General features: G+C 44.7%; 1 protein-coding gene across 14 annotated transcripts in view; it reads right to left on the minus strand.

Moving 5' to 3' along the window:
* ITPR1 (inositol 1,4,5-trisphosphate receptor type 1) overlaps positions 1-18142 on the minus strand; it is a 342499-nt gene that overhangs the window by 31874 nt on the left and 292483 nt on the right. For 8 of the 14 annotated variants that reach the window (XM_053598949.1, XM_053598947.1, XM_053598946.1 and 5 more), the window contains 6 exons: positions 12794-12969; positions 8235-8399; positions 4068-4263; positions 2060-2152; positions 683-822; positions 69-234 (listed from right to left, as the gene is read on the minus strand). In XM_053598949.1, the coding sequence (XP_053454924.1) occupies positions 69-234; positions 683-822; positions 2060-2152; positions 4068-4263; positions 8235-8399; positions 12794-12969 (936 nt within the window). Of the gene's footprint in view, positions 1-68; positions 235-682; positions 826-2059; positions 2153-4067; positions 4264-8234; positions 8400-12793; positions 12970-18142 lie in introns of all 14 variants that reach the window. The other 6 variants (XM_053598936.1, XM_053598941.1, XM_053598940.1 and 3 more) reach the window with 1 other exon arrangement.

The following is an 18142-nucleotide window of genomic DNA, read 5'->3' on the forward strand; positions in this document are numbered from 1 at the left end:
CGGCGTCTCCACGCGCCTCTGCCACCCGGGCCTTTGCTCCCTTGCTGAAGCTGGGCTGCGACACTCACCACAGATAAAGCACGTGGTCTTCAAGATTTCCTCCTTCTTCTGCTTCTCACTCCTCAGGTCGGCAAAGGTGTCAATGATAACCCCAAAAATCAGGTTAAGGACGATGATGATGACCATGAAGAAGAACAAGAGGTCATAAATCACTCTAGCTGCAAAGAGGGGCTCCTGGAAAAGAGAGTGGCTGGATCAGCCCAGGTTTGCAGAGCTCAGGGCCCAGCTAGAGTGAGCCCCGGGTCTACTTGGGTGGAAGTTTCACTGGGCCTTAAAATCCCCATCTGTGTCTCTTTTCATACCCTGTGTCTAAAACTGTCAATCCTGCAAGTGTTGTGCGACACACCCAGGACGGGTTCTGGACAGGTGTTCAGACAGGCCAGACCCAGGCTAGGAGACCCTGCGTGATTAAGCCCACTGAGCAGGCAGCCGGCTTCGCAGCTCCTCAGTGCAGCGCGGGAGGCGGGGAGCCGGGCAAGCCGGCTGCACACAGCGACAGCACGCAGCACCGCTCCCCGCTCTTCCTCTGCGTCTTCAGTTTACACTCAACACCACTGCGTTGTGCTCTCACCACCCACCCCACCCGCCCCTGTGCCCTTCCTTCCCCTCAGGATTAATTTACCTCTTTGGATGGCTTCCTGAGCACATCGCCTACGCCGCCCCCACTGCGCAGCCCGTGACTCAGCACAGTGACAATGCACATGAGCAGAGTCTCACACGTGTGCTCCTTGTCCTGCTCCGTCTCTTCCACCGGGACCAGCTCTGCTAGTGCGGCAGGTGACAACAGATTTAAGGCGTGAAGGGAAAAGAGATACTGTGGGATTCTGGACTTACATTTCCTGAATGCATCTTCTAGCCAACGGGCACAAGGAGGACTAAACTTAAGGGATTAAGAGTCAAGTACTTCCTTTCAAAAGGTAAAGTCATCACAGGCCATTGTGTTTCCATCGCTAACCCCTGCTCATTTCTCTAAGCCATGCCAGTATTGCCTTTCCTCTATTAAATCGAAAACAATCCCTTTTCCTTTTCAGATTTTTAAACTTTAGTCCCAGCTGTGAGTAGTTCATTTGACGTCAGATAAATTGCTTAACCGCCCTGAGTCACAGGCATCCTGTCTCTCAGAGGCGAGGAAGGCTACTGGACCCACAGGCCTCGCTGGGCACGTTGTGAGGACTCAATCCAGTTTGACGGCAGGTTTTACAACAGGTCCTCTGGACAAACTGCTTTACAGAAGCTGTTCATTCTTACTGGCTTATGGGAGGAAGAACCAGACCCTGCTGGCTGGCTACCCTGCTTCTTTCTCCAGCTGAAATGAGAATGGCCTTGCTAAAACTCGGATCCCACCTTACCACTCCCCTTTCAACAACCCCCAATCATCCTTTGGATGAAGTTTAACCTCTTCTGCCCGACATGTAAGACCCTTCATAATCTAGCCCTTTGCTTTTCTCTCTGGCTTCATTTCTTGTTACTTTCCTTCCTAATCATTCTCTCTCCAAACTTGTTTTATTTCTTTACTTATTTTTAACCTTCAAGCCTTTAAATATGCTATATTGTCTCTACCTGGAGTATCTACCCCTTTTCCTCCTTTGCCCAGGAGTCTTCTGTTTAGTTTAGATACCACCTTTGTGATGATGCCCTCACCCTGATATCAGGCTGGGTGCCCAGTTTCTGCACTGCATCCTGATTCCCAGCATTCTGCGGACTCTCTAGTAATCACCTGTTCACTTGCTTGCCTCCCATACTATGTTACTGTCTCTTAAGAGTACAGCGTGGTCGCTAGCAAATAGTGGATACTCAGCAAAAAGTGAGTGAGTCAAATCAGGTATTTTCTTCACAAGTAGTCTTCTTTTTCCTTTCTCTCTCTCCTTTACCCCAGCCTTTCCCCTTTGCTACAGGCCTTACTTTTGAGCAATAAACACGCTCTAATCTGCTTCCACCATCATCTGAGCCTCTGGAGGAGTCTCACACTAGCTTGAGGCTGACAGCTACGAGGTCCTACCTTCTTTGGGTGCAGGAGAGGAACAGTTCTCCCCAGTCTCTACCCTGCACACATCCGAGAACAGGAACTCGCTTGCCAAACTCTCGCTGGTTTCTGGGAGAGAGAAGGAATTTTATGATGAACAGTCTGGCAGCATATGGTTAAAATGTTTGAAGTCCCCAATTCATGGCTGATTAAACAATTCTTTACATAAATATCACCCTAGAATCCTGCATAGAAATTCAAAGCAGGGATGCAATTTACACTTTCATGTGGTGATCTGGATGGGATAAAAGCCAAAAATGTCAATTCCTGTAGGCTTACTAGAAATATCACACTTAAATAGAACCTCTCCAACTTTAAAGACAAACCACTGAAACTCTTCAATATTACGGAACTACAAAACTCCAGCCAGATTTATAGCAAGTCTGCATGAGCAGCACCGGTGGGCACTGACGGAAATCCAAGGTCCAGACAAGTTAGTTCAAAACAGTAAGGCAGGCACAGCTTGAAGCTGGACTTACATGCCAAGAATACCGAATTCAGGAAAGAGAAAACAAAGGCTGCCTGGCCCAGTCACTCACAACGATTCTATTAAACAGTTTGTTCCTTTGACTCAGGGGGCCTGGCTACCTGATGAAAAACCAGTAATATTTTACTAAGTGCCGAGTTTTTTCATTGCGCGAAAAGATCACGTGGGTATATGGTCATTTTTTTAATCTGAGAATTGGAAATCTCTTCAGTTCTTGCTATATATAAAAATAAGCACAATGTAAAACCTGTATACATACAGTAAAAAAGCCCCAGAGATGGCCACTGCTAGCGGTCTTGGGATATATTCATCTATATTGATTTATAGATACAGGGGGTGCCAAAAATATGTACACATTCTAAGAGATCTTATTGGAAATAACATTGATCATTCCCCCAAAAGGGTATGAATCACAGGTAAAATGGATATTCACAGCATGTCTAGCTAGGTATACTTGACTGGTATCAACAGTTCCTTCAACTTCCAAAAGTAATACATAGATAACTTCGCTTAAAATGTGTGTACATTTCTTGGCACCCACTGCCTTTATGTGTCTGTGTCTATATAAAAAAGTACTTTCTGGGCAGGCTAAATAACTATAGATGTATGCATGTGTGATCCTGGGGTAGTCATCCTTCTGTCAGTTCCCACTATATCTCATGGGTATTTTTCCATGAAGGTTTACAGAGATGCACCTATGCATAGGGGACCCCACCCCATGTATGTACCACAGTCTAATGCAACACCTCCTTACACTTAGTTCATTTCCAATTCCACACTACAGTGAACATTCTCCCATATATATGTCTGTTTTTACATACAGAGTCAGCAGGGTTTTTCTTCATGTATAAATTCCTAGAAGTAGATTTAACTAAGTCAAAGGACTCAATATACACATGTGTGTGTATATATGTATATATATGTATATATATCTCCAAGGCTTTCAATATATACAATCTGTTTTATAAAAAGAAAAAAAATTGTACTAGTTGATAATGTTAGTGAATAAACTAAATGTAAAACCTGGTCCCTCACCCATAGCATTTGATAATACCACATCATCTTTTGAATAAAATGAGAACTATGCCTTGTATTTGAAATTCACCGTCTTTGTTGGGGGGTGGGGAGATATCTACATTGCTAAAGTCATTGTTTTCTTTAGTTCAGTTATAATCAGGGGCTGTCCTTTTTTTTTTTTTTCGTAGAGACAGAGTCTCACTTTATTGCCCTTGGTAGAGTGCCGTGGCGTCACACAGCTCACAGCAACCTCCAACTCCTGGGCTTAGGAGATTCTCCTGCCTCAGCCTCCCGAGTAGCTGGGACTACGGCGCCCGCCACAACGCCCGGCTATTTTTTGGTTGCAGTTTGGCCGGGGCTGGGCCTGAACCTGCCACCCTCGGTATATGGGGCCAGCGCCCTGCTCACTGAGCCACAGGCACCACCCAATCAGGGGCTGTTCTTTTGACATGAAAAAAGATCAGAAGATCCCAAACCCACCTGGAACAGCTGTTTCGTTGGGCAACCTATCTACTTCCAAGATAAAATCATCCTTGAAGAAAAGATAGCCTACTATGGAGAAGAGGTAAACCAGGATCAAAGCCAGAACCGCTGTCAAGATGATGGACCGTCCATTGCGGGTGACACTTTTAATGACATTAAGCAAAGTCTCTTCTCTGTACACTAAATCAAAAAGCTTTAAAAAAACAAAAAGGAAAAAAAAAAGGAGACAATTGGACAATTTTAAGAAGCCTCTGTATCAGATGTACATTAATATCCCATAAAACAAACTTGGTTTATAGAGTTCACCCTGTTGGAAATTCAGACATGACAAGCAGTTTTCATAAAGCAATAATTTCTGATTTTTAAAACAATAAACTTTTTATTTTTTTTGGTAGAGACAGTCTTCAGTAGAGTGCCATGATGTCACAGGACTCACAGCAACCTCTAGCTCTTGAGCTGCCGCAATTCTCCTGCCTCAGCCTCCCGAGCAGCTGGGATTACAGGCGCCCGCCACAACGCCCGGCTATTTGGTTGCAGGTCAGCCGGGGCTGGGTTTGAACCTGCCACCCTCGGTATATGGGGCCGGCGCCCTACTCACTGAGCCATAGGCACCACCCACATTTTTTTTTTTTTTATATACAGGAAAAGCCTTCTTCCAATTAGAAAATTACCCAAAATCAGGAAAAGCCTTCTTCCAATTAGAAAATTACCCACAATCAATGGAGAAAACTTGGAAGACACAGAAAAGCACAGAGGGAAAAATTCACTAATAATTCCACTATCTACAGACTTCCACTCCACAAGTTACTTCCTTCCACCCTTTAAAAAAATGTTATACACACACACACACACATATAATACATACATAGTGTTACAAAAATATCAGACTGGCGTGTAGCCAGCCTCTTTCACGGACCCATCATGAATATTTCCCTGACAAAAATGATCGCCTGGGATTTCACTGTATGGAAAACATACAATTAACATAACCAGTACTTTTTATTTTTTTAAATAGTTAACATGTTTTCGATGACATGCCATTGTAAATAACGCTGTGAGGAGCACCTCTGTGCAGACTTCTCTGCACGCTCTCTAGTCATTTTTTGGGTCAATTTCCGGAAATGGAATCTTTGGGTCAAATGTTATAAGAGAAACACACTGCCTATTGCCGCCAGAAAGGTGGTATAAGTTTCCACTCCACTACTAGGAAAGAACGACGTCCACTTTACCCACTCTCGACAGGACGGAGCACAATCATGCTTTTAAGCCTTTCCTAGCGTCACCCGTAAAACATGGGATTGTGCTGTCGTTTTAATTAGCATGGCTTTGTTTAGCGGTGAGGATGAACATTTTTCCATGTTTACTAACCATCTGGATTTCTCCTTCTGTTAACTGCCTGCTTATGAACTTTGCACATTTCATCTCCGGGTGTTAATATTTTTCTAAGGATGCAACTTTAATGCAGATTCCAGACTGGGTCCAGCCAGTCTGTTGGTGGGGGCAGCACTTGAATTAGGCCACCAGATCGCCCTCCCTCCCTTCTTGCCTACTGGCATGGAGGGAGCTCGCACAGCCCAGTAACACAGGGGTTTTCCTGCTGGAGGTCTCTCTCCTCTTACAGGCTGCCCAATTTCTTTTGGCTGTACCCTTTCCTCGTTAGTAGAATTATTTGAGCAGTTTCAGTATTGTGTCTGTGGTTCTCACCAGACACATTCAATACTGCTTTTGACACAAAAAGGAGCACAACACTTGAAGCCACAGACAAGTCCAGGTACTGGCTTAGAAACCCCCTACCCTACCCCGAGACACGTGGGAGAGGCATCCAGCCACAATCTGCTTTGATCCTGTTGTGCTCTTGTGAGAGTGAACTAACTGAGCTCGGTAACATCATCAGAAGCTTGGAGTCACTCTTCTGTGATAGGTTAGAGATTCAAAAGCCCGAATGCAAACTGCAACGTGAAATCCCAGTTTCACTGATGCAGGGACTTTTTCACATGCTCACATGAAAGGCAGTGTAGACTTGGGAATCAGTAATAGAGCTAGCTGAGTGGCTCTGCTGCCTCTGCCACTGACTGACTGTGATTCTGGGCAAGTTACCTAACCTCGCCAAGCCTTGGTTTCCTCAGCTGCCATGTGAAGATACCATCTGCCTCAAAAGTGGCAGTGACGGAGTGCAGGGGAAGAGCACACAGCATTTGCTCCATGGTGGCAGCTAATGCCTTCCAGACTGCAGGGCCTATGGGGGTAGAGATCATGTCTGTCTCACTGTTACATCTCCTGCACCTGGCACTGGTACTGGCACTGCAAAGGACCAAAAGAAGAAGATGCAAATGAACAGAAAAGGAAACAAAGCCAACCAGAGGCAGACCACAGGACAGCCATGCTCTCTACCAGGGAGAGACGGCGTTGTCCAGAGGGGACTCTCCTGTCTCTTGGGAGAGACCATCAACTGAAATGTGCCTCCCTGCTGAGGGAGGACAGGAGTTTGTGCGATTGGCAGACATGGGACTCCCTGACTCACAAACTGGAAACTCACCCAGGGACATTACTGCATGAAACAAAAAGACCCAGAAGCAGACATGAAGCTCTAAAGATTTCTGATACAGAGTGAGAGAAGTAGGCCACACAATGGCAGTCACAAGTCCATTCCGGGACCTCTTTGCGTGAAACCTCAACATATAGCCAGACCTGTTTTAAGATGGGGGACAAGGATCCATTCTCTTTAGCCTGCCACCATCCAGCACTAATGGAATGAGCTAATCCTGGTGACGGGAATGGTGAATTCTTTATGGTGTTTTGAACGGGAGAAGGAACACAGGATGACAAAGACACTAACGTCCGTGTGCAGTGCTATTCTAAGACCTTGACGTGGACAGCTGCATGGAATCTCCACGACAGCCGTGAGGGAGATACAGTGTCCTCCTCATTCTGTAAACGGGGAAACTGAGGCACAGAGCAGTTAAGTAACCAGCCCAGAAGCTACAAGGATAGCACCTCCCTGAAGAGCTTGCCCTTCTCTGCCTTTTGTCAAGTCCATCCTTCTTGCTAAGCCAACACTTAGACCTCCATCTTTTTTATCCTCACAAACATTTTCACATATCGAGTTTCTTTATGGTTTTGTTTGCAGGTCATTTTTATGCTCCCTACCATTTTAAGTAGGTAAAGGAAATGGTTTCTTATCCACAACTCTGTTAAGTCTAGAGTCCCTCTAACTATAGGGCACTAAATAGTTTTTTTTTTTTTTTTGTAGAGACAGAGTCTAAACAGTTTTTTTTTTTTTTAATTATAATTTAAAAACCTTTTCCAAAAGGTGACAGAACCAACTCGTTTCATAAAATGTCACAAGGCTCACAGTAGAACAAAGTAACTTCTACTGAAAAGGTCTCCTGGACCAATAAATCTATTGAGTTCATTATCACAAATCTTGGGGCTTTGAAGCTAGCTCCTACTATTTTTTTTTTTTTTTTGAGACAGAGTCTCACTCTGTTGCCCTTGCTAGAATGCCATGGCATCACAACTCACAGCAACCTCAAACTCTTGGGCTCAAGTGATCCTCTTGCCTCAGCCTCCCGAGTAGCTGGGACTATAGGTGCCCACCACAATGCCTGGCTAGTTTTTTCTATTTTTAGGAGAGATGAGGTTTCACTCTTGCTCAGGCTGGTCTCAAACTCCTGAGCTCAGGTAATCCACCTGCCTCGGCCTCCCAAAGTATGGGGATTACAGGTGGGAGCCACTGTGCCCAGCTGCTAGCTTTTATTCTTATGGTCACTACATGAGAAATGGATGCCATGAGGACTGTCAGTTGACATGTACTAGTCTCAAAAACATTTCCCTTGGTAAACTGAGGGCTGAGTCTAAGAAGTAAAGAACAACAAAGTCATGTGTAGAAGAAACATCTCCTGAGCCAGACTGCAGGTGTCTTCATTTACTGAGAAGGAAGAGACCTGGTGTGGACGGCACACAGTCTGCATGGTGTGGCTGTGCATCTGTGTGCTGGGTTCCTGCGAGTTCCTTAGGTCTCCAAAGATTGCATTAGTAGGGCTTCAACCTTGCTGGACCAGGCGGGCCAATCGCCATTAAGAGGAAGGGTCTATGATGACAGAGAGGACACAGGACTCTTTCCTAGTTTTCCAAATGCAAAATATTTTGACACCACGTACTCACCAGCAAACTGTAGAAGAATTCGTGGACAAAGAGCCCCATGGCGCAGATGAGCAAATACAACAAATGATAAAGGAACTCAACATCTAAAATCATGGCTCGGTAGCCTCTTGTGAATGTTCCACAGTTGCCCACAAAGCTCATCAGAAAGATGATTTTATTGCAGACCTGAGAACAAGAACAGGACCAGTCAGATGGCTTGGGCTATGCCAAACTCTTCATGAGGGCTGAAGCAGAGTCCCACACAAACCAGTTGCAGTAACTACACCCAAGCACAAGCTTCCTTTTGGATCAAAGCCCACCAAACCCACCAAGAGCCATTTTATGGATCTAAGTCATTTCATTACTTTGCTTTTCAGGCATGTTACAAATTACATGGTAGTTAAATAACTGTGTGTGACAGTAATCAAGTAGCATTTCTATTTGGCAAAAACAAAATTAATACATACTGAGATTATGATTTTGAAAATGAGATATGAATCATTTCTAACATTCTTATATGAGTTAGTCAAACAAAGAAGTCACCTTAATCCACGAACCCTGTGATCAGCACGATCAAAAGCATTTTCTAAGTTTCTTACATTCTAGACGCTACAGGGTTATAATTTAATGCGAAGCAGTTAGTAAGACTGGTTCCTAAATTCACAGGGAAAATGAGAATTCTTGGCGGGGAAGGAGGGAGTAAAAGACTTCAGGATGAATCCCCTGCCCTCTCTCCTGGGAGTAACTTCTAATTTTTCTTTGGGGATCCATCTTTTTGAGGTCTGGGAAGGGGTTCCAACACGGCCGAGTACAATACTGTATTTGCCTGGCTACAATGACTGGTTCAGGGGTAGGCACAGGCCCAAATGGAGCCAATGACAGCTACTGAGCTCTTCCCCGGGATTGCAACAAAAGACAATTCTGTTCTTTCCCACTGATTTGAACTTTAGAGGTTATAAACTCTGGAACTGCCACACCAACCCTGAGAACAACATCAGAAGAGTAATGGGGCCCTGATGCCGTTGTCTGAACCCCTGTCTTCAACCCTGTCACAGGGCTAGGGTTAGGGCTAGAGGTTCTTGATTTTTTCTTTTGCTTAGACTAGCTTGGAATAGGTTTTCTGATGCCTGCAACTGAACAAGTCCCAACTGATCTACCGTGCAGTCCCACTTTTGACGGAAACCCCCTCCCTGGGAGTCCATCTCTAGCAACATATGGACAGAAAAACTTGATTCCAGAAAAGGCTGGAAAGAAAGCTCTTTGGATGCACTTAGTAAAACCATCTCCTGCTACTCAAGCTCCCTTGGCCACAGGTGCCGGGGAAATTCTGCCAGTTAATCTGGTAGGTCGGTGTAAACGAGCTTCTCGGCAATCAGATAAGCAAGGAAGCCAACACCCACAGAGAACTTCTGGCTTTCTCAGACAGGCTAAATATTCAATCTGCCGGCTTATTTCCCCCCAGCCCCCAATATTCTAACCTTTGCTACTAAAGCATCCTTCATAGGGTAGGAAAGTTATCATTGACTCCAGATGGTCTGTGTTCATGGGGCCTGGGGAGGGGGCAAAGGATGCTCTGGTTGATGTCACAGGACCTCAAAATGTGCCCGGGCTCTTTTTTCACCTGATTCCACTCTCCCCTTTAACTGCCCTGGTGTCCTCTCTTGCTTCTCCAATAAAGAACTCTATTAAACATGTGAAGGTGTCTGCCTGCTGTGCCCCTCCCCATCTGGCTCCCAGCCCCACCTCTCCGCAGAAGCAGCTCCCAGGAACCCTCCTAGGGATTCCACCAGGATGCACCCAGCAGCAGCTCTCCCAGCCCCACTGCGGGGTGACAGGCCACCCACCCTCCTCACCCCTCTCTCTGAGCGGGGCTTTTAGGACCCACTCTCCTCCTCCAGCTCTCAGATCCCCACACTCCTGCTGTCTCTGCCTGCAGCTACTCTTTCCTCCTCTCATAAGCTCCATGTGGGAGTTTCTCCCTTTTTAAAAACTCCCACTAAATAATCACTTCTTGTAGCCATTTTGGCGCGCACCCCCCCACCCCACCGCAGCTCATGTTATTATAAATGATAACTGTCTCATTTGAGTCTCCCCCTCCCATGATTTGTATTAAAGAAGTGATGACAGTGGAAAGATTAAAGACCAGAGAAAAAAGCCCTAGAGAAGCCCACAGAAGATAACCTCTAAGAGTTCCTTCTATTTATTTACATAATTATTTTGTATTCCCTTCTGCAGTAGCTTCCTCTCAAGGCAGGCGATCCGGACATTCCCTCCCCTCACTGAGATCTCTGTCATTCTGGTCTTGCATTTCCAAATGCCAGAGCTCACACTAAAGCACATCTTACCAGCTAAGTCCAATATGCCAACAGTTTAAGTGTATTCCCCTTGCCCCCACCCCCGAAAACTTGGTGCATGACCTCATTTTAGGTGGCCCCGATTATTCTTCTCCCCGTCATCCATGACTGATAAGCTGCCGTCTTTGCATCTTCCCTCGCCCAGTCGAGATGGCGATAGCTTCCTCACCTGTACACGGCTCTCGAGGGTAAGGCTCTGGCTCTGCACCAGCCATGTGCTGCCATTTCCTTCGCATCTCTGAGATCTGTACCTACCTTCCTCTTTCCACACCAGGACCCAGACTCTGGCTTGCCACACCTAATCCAAAGTACTGCTGCAGCCTGAACTGGTCCCCCTGCCTCCAGTCCCTCCCACTAACCCCACGTGACACATCGCTAATGGATGAATTTTCTCAAGAATACTTCTTTGTAGATACCATTTCTTGGCTCCAAAACACTCGCAGCACTTCCACTACAGCAGCGGTTCTCAACCTTCCTAATGCCGCAGTGTATTTTCATTGTCAGAAGGGGGTTGCGACCCACAGGTTGAGAACCACTGCACTACAGGGAACTGTGTTTCCCAACATTTATTCTATACAACACTGATCTTGAGTGATACTTAAAAAAAAAAACGCTGCAGGCCAATAATATCGAGGAACATAAATGCACTGTTTCCCTTTCTTGTAGATTCATGATCCATGTAAGTATGTGAAAGTCTCAGAGAAAACCGAGTAACACGACCTTGCATTGTGCTTAACGCAGCACTTCCCGGACTGATTGGACTAGGGGACCCTTTTCACCTAACATTGATCAATTTGGAACACTCTGTGGAAATGGTGACCTGGAGAATGAAATCCAATTGCTTTAAATTCAGTGGCCCCGGTGACTCTGACAGAATCCGTCCCCCTCAATCAGTACATAACCACAAACGAGGTGAAACTTATCCCTTATGGCCTCTTGCGAGCATCTTGGGCTCTCCCACTGCTCTGCTCTGGCCTACAGAAACCAAACGCTATCTCCCTGCCTGCTTCTCAGCCAGATCCCTCCTCTTTCCCCTTCAGACTTCACTTCCATCCTGCCTCCTGCTTCTGAGCTCATTAGCTGGACATCATCCCTTCTCTAAAGCCAATAGTGCCTGTGCCATCTGACACTCTTTGTGGGACATTCACTGTTGCGCCGAATTATTATCTTAACCTATTTTGCAATATCACTTCCATTTTTGTACAAGGACCCCAGCTTCCTTATGTGCTCAGAAGAGAAACCTCTGAAAGGCATTTTTAGATCCTCCAGTGCCTCACATGTCCAAATTTTCTCCTTCCCTTCACCAGGAAACCATTCCAATTTGTGGTCTTGCATCAGCTGTCTCCATTCCCTAAGAATCCTCCTGCAGATGCACCTGGCTTCCATGCTTGAACGGCAATGCAATAGCATTTCCAAATGTCAGCACCAACTTTTAAAGAACTGTCCCTGATTCTTCTCTTCCCTCTCTACCTACTCCATCATCCACCTCTGTGTTTGGACACTACCTCTTACCTCTGCCTGCTCTTTCTGTGTGGCCCTCGCCAGAAGTGGGTGCTGTGTTAATATTTCATCGTTTGACTTATTGGCTAAAATCTCCTGTCCCAACAAACCTTTGACCAGATCAGCAAAACAACTTAAATCTCAACTGCTATCCCTCTTTCTGCCTAACTCCTGAGGGGGATATTCCCTAAAAGTGAGACTGTTGATGCCTGCAGGATGTGTTCAGAGGCTCACTGTACCAAGAGAAGGTCAAGAGGAAGGTATCCACCTGCTATGATCTCTTGCTTCTGCTATTTTCTTTCCTTTTTATTTATTTTTTTGTGACAGAGTCTTACTTTGTCACTCTGGGTAGAGTGCTGTGGCATCCTAGTATCTCAAACCCTTGGGTTCAAGTGATCCTCTTGCTTCAGCCTCCCAAGTAGCTGGACACAGGCACCCACCACCACACTTAGCAAGTTTTTCTATTTTTAGTAGAGATGGGAGTCTCGCTCTTGCTCAGGCTGGTGTCGGACTCCTGAGCTCAACCAATCCACCGCCTCAGCCTCCCAGAGTGCTAGGATTACAGGCCTGAGCCACCAGGCCTGGCCCACTTCTGCTATTTTGCCAGTTGTCACAAACAATACTTTTCTGGACTGAAAGCACAGACCAGAATTCTAGGCACCAGAACAGAAGGCATTCCTGTTTACCCACAGACAAAACAGTGGCAATGTAGGCACTCATACTTACATTGAAAGCTCCCAGAAGAAACAATGTGGGTTGTAATCCAACTGAAAATATCAATCGTAGAATTGTGGAGGCAATTAAGGCCCGGATGCCATGAGGCTTGGGGAGGGCGATGACGATGGCCAGGGAGATAAGCATGGCTGTCCACAGGAGTCCTGACCAGTGAGGCTCCAGTGTTCCTAGAAGCACAAAGCAAAGCTCTGTCAAATTGGTGCTTTCACTAATAACAGACCATCGGTGACAGGCCAAAACAGGTTTTAATTCCATTTTCTTCAATCACCTTTCTGGTCTTATGTGTCCCAAGTCTCACCTCAAATTCTCTGCTCCAGTCTCTGCCCCAGACAAAACAACAATGATTTCTGCCCTCTGAGGTTTCATAGATGTTTCTTCTGCCTGGGAAATTCTTTTTAGCTTCCTACTCCCATTAGGTCCTAGCTTAGATGTTACCTCTTCCGGGGGTGGGGGTGGGGTCTCCCCAACTTTCTTCCTCCTCCTAAAAATACGCTAGATGTTCCTCCTCCTCCATGTTCCCTGCACTGGCTGGTCCTCCCTGCAGAATCCCATCCTCTGTCACTTTACTTGTCTCTCTCTATCCAGGCTCCACATCCCCTGGGAGAAGTACCTGGGTTGCCCAGTGGGCACTTACAAAATGCTCATTCAATACATAAGACTCACACATGTGTCACACTTTACTCTTGGGAAGATGAACTGGAAGCCTAAACTTCATTTTCTATTAAAAGTACGCAAAGGAAAACTGCAGGTTCCCTCCCTGAATCAGATTTCTTCAAGGGAAGGAGGAAGGCAACTTCTGTATCATGAGCGGCATCCTACAATTAGATTATCCTTACAGTCAAAGAGCTTATACCAGTTTTTGTCATCTCTTCTATTGCAAGTTCTATTTAGAGTGTCCCACGAGACGGCTCGGTTATATAACGTGAGCCGACATGGCTAAAAATACAGTTCTGTAAAACACTCATTAAAAAAAAAAAAAAAAACCCTATTTCAAATGCTGTCACATTTTGAGTCTCCTTCAAATGTAAACAAGCAGCACTACATGATTAAGGCCACTTATATAAAGGAGTTTCACTTCTTCCTAACTGCTGGGCTGGCAGCACCATCCAGGAAGACTCCTTTGCAGGTTACGGCTCCCTCATGAGCTGCTGGCTGCCCTAATTCATTTAGTCCATGCCTGCCGAGACTCGTTTTCTTCATTTAAAACTTCCCCTAAGCCTTGCCACTGACCTCTTCCCCTTTGACAGCCTTCAGAAGGAAAACTGATCTGAAATGGGCATGAAGAGGCAGAAGCTTCTCAGAAATTCAAGTAGATACTGAGACGAGGGTATCCCTTTGTGTACATTTAAAAATCGTTAGGCTTCGTGGTAAGCCCTTGATGTTGATTATCATTTCATCCTCTCCACCCCCCTATGAGGTTGGTACTGTTATCTCCGTTTTAAAAACAACTGAGTCTCGGGTTACACATCTTACCCCTAGTGGCACAGGGAATAGCTGGAGACAACTTGCCTCTGACGTTGATAGTCAGTGCCTGTGGCTCAGTCGGTAAGGCGCCGGCCCCATATGCCAAGGGTGGCGGGTTCAAACCTGGCCCCGGCCAAACTGCAACCAAAAAATAGCCGGGCGTTGTGGCGGGTGCCTGTAGTCCCAGCTACTCGGGAAGCTGAGGCAAGAGAATTGCTTAAGCCCAGGAGTTGGAGGTTGCTGTGAGCTGTGTGAGGCCACGGCACTCTACCGAGGGCCATAAAGTGAGACTCTGTCTCTACAAAAAAAAAAAAAAAAAAAAAATACTCCATGCATTTTAAGTGTCAATTTTGATGAATTATGGCAGCTTATATAATCATGTAACCTCCACATGTGTGTCACCACAACCGAGATACAGAACATTTTCCTGAAAATTTTCCTTGAGGTCAGACATGGTCATTCCCATAATCCCAGCACTTAGGGAGGCCAAGGTGGGATGGAATCCAGGAGTTTGAGACCAGCCTAAGCAACATAGCAAGACCCCCACTGCTACAAAAAAAAATAACAATAATTAGGTAAGCATGACAGCATGTGCCTGTAGTCCTAGCTACTCGGGAGGCTGAGGCAGGAAGGTCTCTTGAGCCAGGAGTTTGAAGTTGCAGTGAGCCATGATGATGCCACTGCACTCCATCCAGCCCTGACAACAGGACCCCGTCTCTCCTATTTTTTTTTTTTTTTGGTGCCTCTTTGCAGTTGCTGCCTTGCTCCAGCTCCACCCCCAGGCTACCATGGATCTGATTTTTGTCAGTCTAGTTTTGCATTTTCTAGAGTTTCATGAAAATAGAAAAAGTAATCATATTACTAAGTAGTGTTCGGTGTTTGACCGCCTTCTCCAACCAAGTTTTTAAGATTCCTCCTGGTCACAGTGGTGTATTGGTTCTTTTTATTACTTGAGTATTCTACAGCATGGATGTACCACAATTATTTATCCCTTCAACAATTAGCAAACACCTGGGATCTTTTCCATTTGGAGCTATTACAAATAAAGCGACTAGGAATATTCAAGTATAAATCTTGGAGTGAACATGTTTTCATTTCCCTTGGAGAAACACACGGAAGTAGGCCGTTGGGTCCAGAATGTATGTTTCACTCCGTAAGACTTCACCAGCACTATGGGAGAGTTCCACTTACCGCACATCATCACCAATACTTGAGACTGTCAGTCTTTTTAACGTAGCCATTCTAGAAGGTTTGTAGGGTATGTCGTTGGGGTTTTAATTTGTATTTCTCTGACAAGTGATGCTGAACATCTTTTCATATGCTTATTGGCCATTTGCACATTTTCTTTTGTAAAGTATCTGATCAAATTTTTTTTTTTTTTTACATATTCTGGATATAAGCCTTTTATCAGATACATGTTTTGTAAATATTTTATCCCCCTAGCTTACTTATCATTTTCGGAAGTGCTTAATCACCATTTTAAACCAACTCAAGATGATCTCAGTCTAATAAATGTGACCAGTACAATGTATGTACCCAAATCCTGAAGAGACCAATGTAAAAATGCTGTCTCCCCTTTATAAGAGCAGTGTTAAAAAGCAGTGCTGGATTCCAAAAACCCAACTCTAGAAGGACATCTTTGAGACAGTTGGAGAAATCTGAATTTGGATAGACTATTATGGGATTTGCTGTTAGTTTTGTTAGATATGATAATGGCATGATGATTATACATATTTTAAAATGTCCTTATAAGTTAGAGATGCACACTGAAATATTTATGGACAAAAAATCCAATATGTCTAGACTTATTTAAAATGTTTCAGAAAATACAGTAGGGGGAATAAATGAAATAAGATCGGCCTCATGTTAATTGTTAAATCTGGGCTGATAGGTACACAGAAGTTCATTACACTGTTTTTTTTTCTACTTGTGTACGTATTTGAAAATTTCAATAACAAAAAAATTTAAATAGTAGTAGTATATTTGTTTTAGTCATCATGGCATGTTTATATCTAGAAAGTTCTTAAGAGTCATCCAGGTTATTGGGTGTATTGTCTTTTGTTCTTTTTATTGCTAAGTATTGTATAGGATAGATTACAAGTTATTTATCCACCCAACAATTAATGGACATTTGGGTTCCTTCCGGTGAGCAATCTGAAGCTGCCCAAGTTTTAGGCTTTGAAAACCTGTGTAACTTATCAGTTCTGAAATAAAAGGGGAAGAAATGATACTTTTGAAAAAGAGCTTTTAAGGCCACTGGTGCTCTTGGTACCCACAGAACCACATCCATACACATAGTAAGGTCCTTAGATGTATTTAAGAACGACATTTTGGAAATCCTGCTTTTAGTATACAGCAAAACTTAACAAATACTGATCTCAAAAAAGTATCTTCAGGTCAACAAATAAGATCTTGTCTGTTCCTAGGGAGGGTTAATACAATACTCCTCCTAAAGATGGTTAGCAGTGAGTACAAAATGCCCTCAACACATCTTACAAAAAACAATAATAATAATAATTAAAAATCCCTGTGGAGTGAATTCGAGTGTTTGAGGGAATTCAGTTTCCATAAAATGGAAAAGGCTTCCGTAGGTGAGAGCAACTTCTCTTCCCTCCCAGGAGATCTCATTATACTTTCAGTGTAGTCTGTTGCCATGAAGTCCTAAAACCTGTAATTCCAAAATAGGAAGCCTTGACTCCAGTTGATGCCCTGTTCAGACTGCACTGTTTTAAGAGTTGGAAGGATCCTTAACAGTCACCTCATCCAGTGGGTCTCAAAGTTTGATGTCTAAGAAACGCATGCCCCCTAAACTCCAGGGGACTTTCTGAAACCATACTGAAGTTTCACAACCACTGGCTAAATTTAAGCATCACTTATACAGAAGATAACGAAGCCCTGCCAAAGTGGCTTGCTCAGAATCACGTGGTAAACGAGTGGCAGGAGCCCAGTATAGACACTACATCTCTGGACTGGAAGTCCAGACTTAGGAAGTCCACTGTCTGAGGCTTATCACTGAAGGGCAGCAGGCTGCAACTCCCTGTCCCAGACACTTGGCCTAAATACTGCAGGCAACAAAAGACCAGTGAACAAAATAGATGAGGTAAATAACAAAAAAGGATTTGAAATATTTCTAAGGAAACAAAGAGTAAATGAAAACACATCCAAAGTTATGGTTGAGTGATGTGCTGTGAGGAGCGCGCTCTGAGGTGGAAGCAGACCCAGGGCCTCTGTCACAACTGGGCAGCTCCTTCCTGACCCCTTCAAGGCTCACACCTCTGTCAACTGGCAGCTTGGTTAAGGTGGACGTCCACTCAGAGAAAACTTCGTGGCCCTGTGTCCCGTCATGTCTCTTCAGATGTGGACACTCAGGTTTCTTGACTTGGCATTTAAAAAAAAAAAAATCCCCCTTGAACTTATTTAGGTCATGCTTTGACAGGGGGAGGGAAATCATTCAAATGCTGCCTTAAGTGCAGCTTAAGGCCAAACAGAGAAACTCCCCAGTGGGTAAGTTAAATATGTAAGCATTACATAACATGTCATCACTTTCAAATTGGTCCTTAAATTTACTGTTATTACATATACCCCTGACGCCTGGTTGACCTCTGCATTGCTAAGCTGAAGAGCCAAGCCTGAACCTCGCTCATGCACCACTTCTGTGTCTGAATGTTTGGGCTCTTTTCCCCATTATGTTTCATGCAAGGTGGCTCCTGGCAGGTTGCTACGTACATATGTGAGGTGATCTGCCAAATAGCTCTGATGAACAATTCAGTGAAAAGCAGACCTCCCAGGTGGCTGTAGTGGGTGTCTGAAAGGGGGCCATGAATGTATAATAGAAGAGGAGCTTTTAATGCCTGCCACCAGCACCCCACAAGTGTG

This window comes from Nycticebus coucang, chromosome 8 (assembly GCF_027406575.1).
Source record: "Nycticebus coucang isolate mNycCou1 chromosome 8, mNycCou1.pri, whole genome shotgun sequence".
In the NCBI taxonomy this organism is placed as follows: Eukaryota; Metazoa; Chordata; class Mammalia; order Primates; family Lorisidae; genus Nycticebus; species Nycticebus coucang.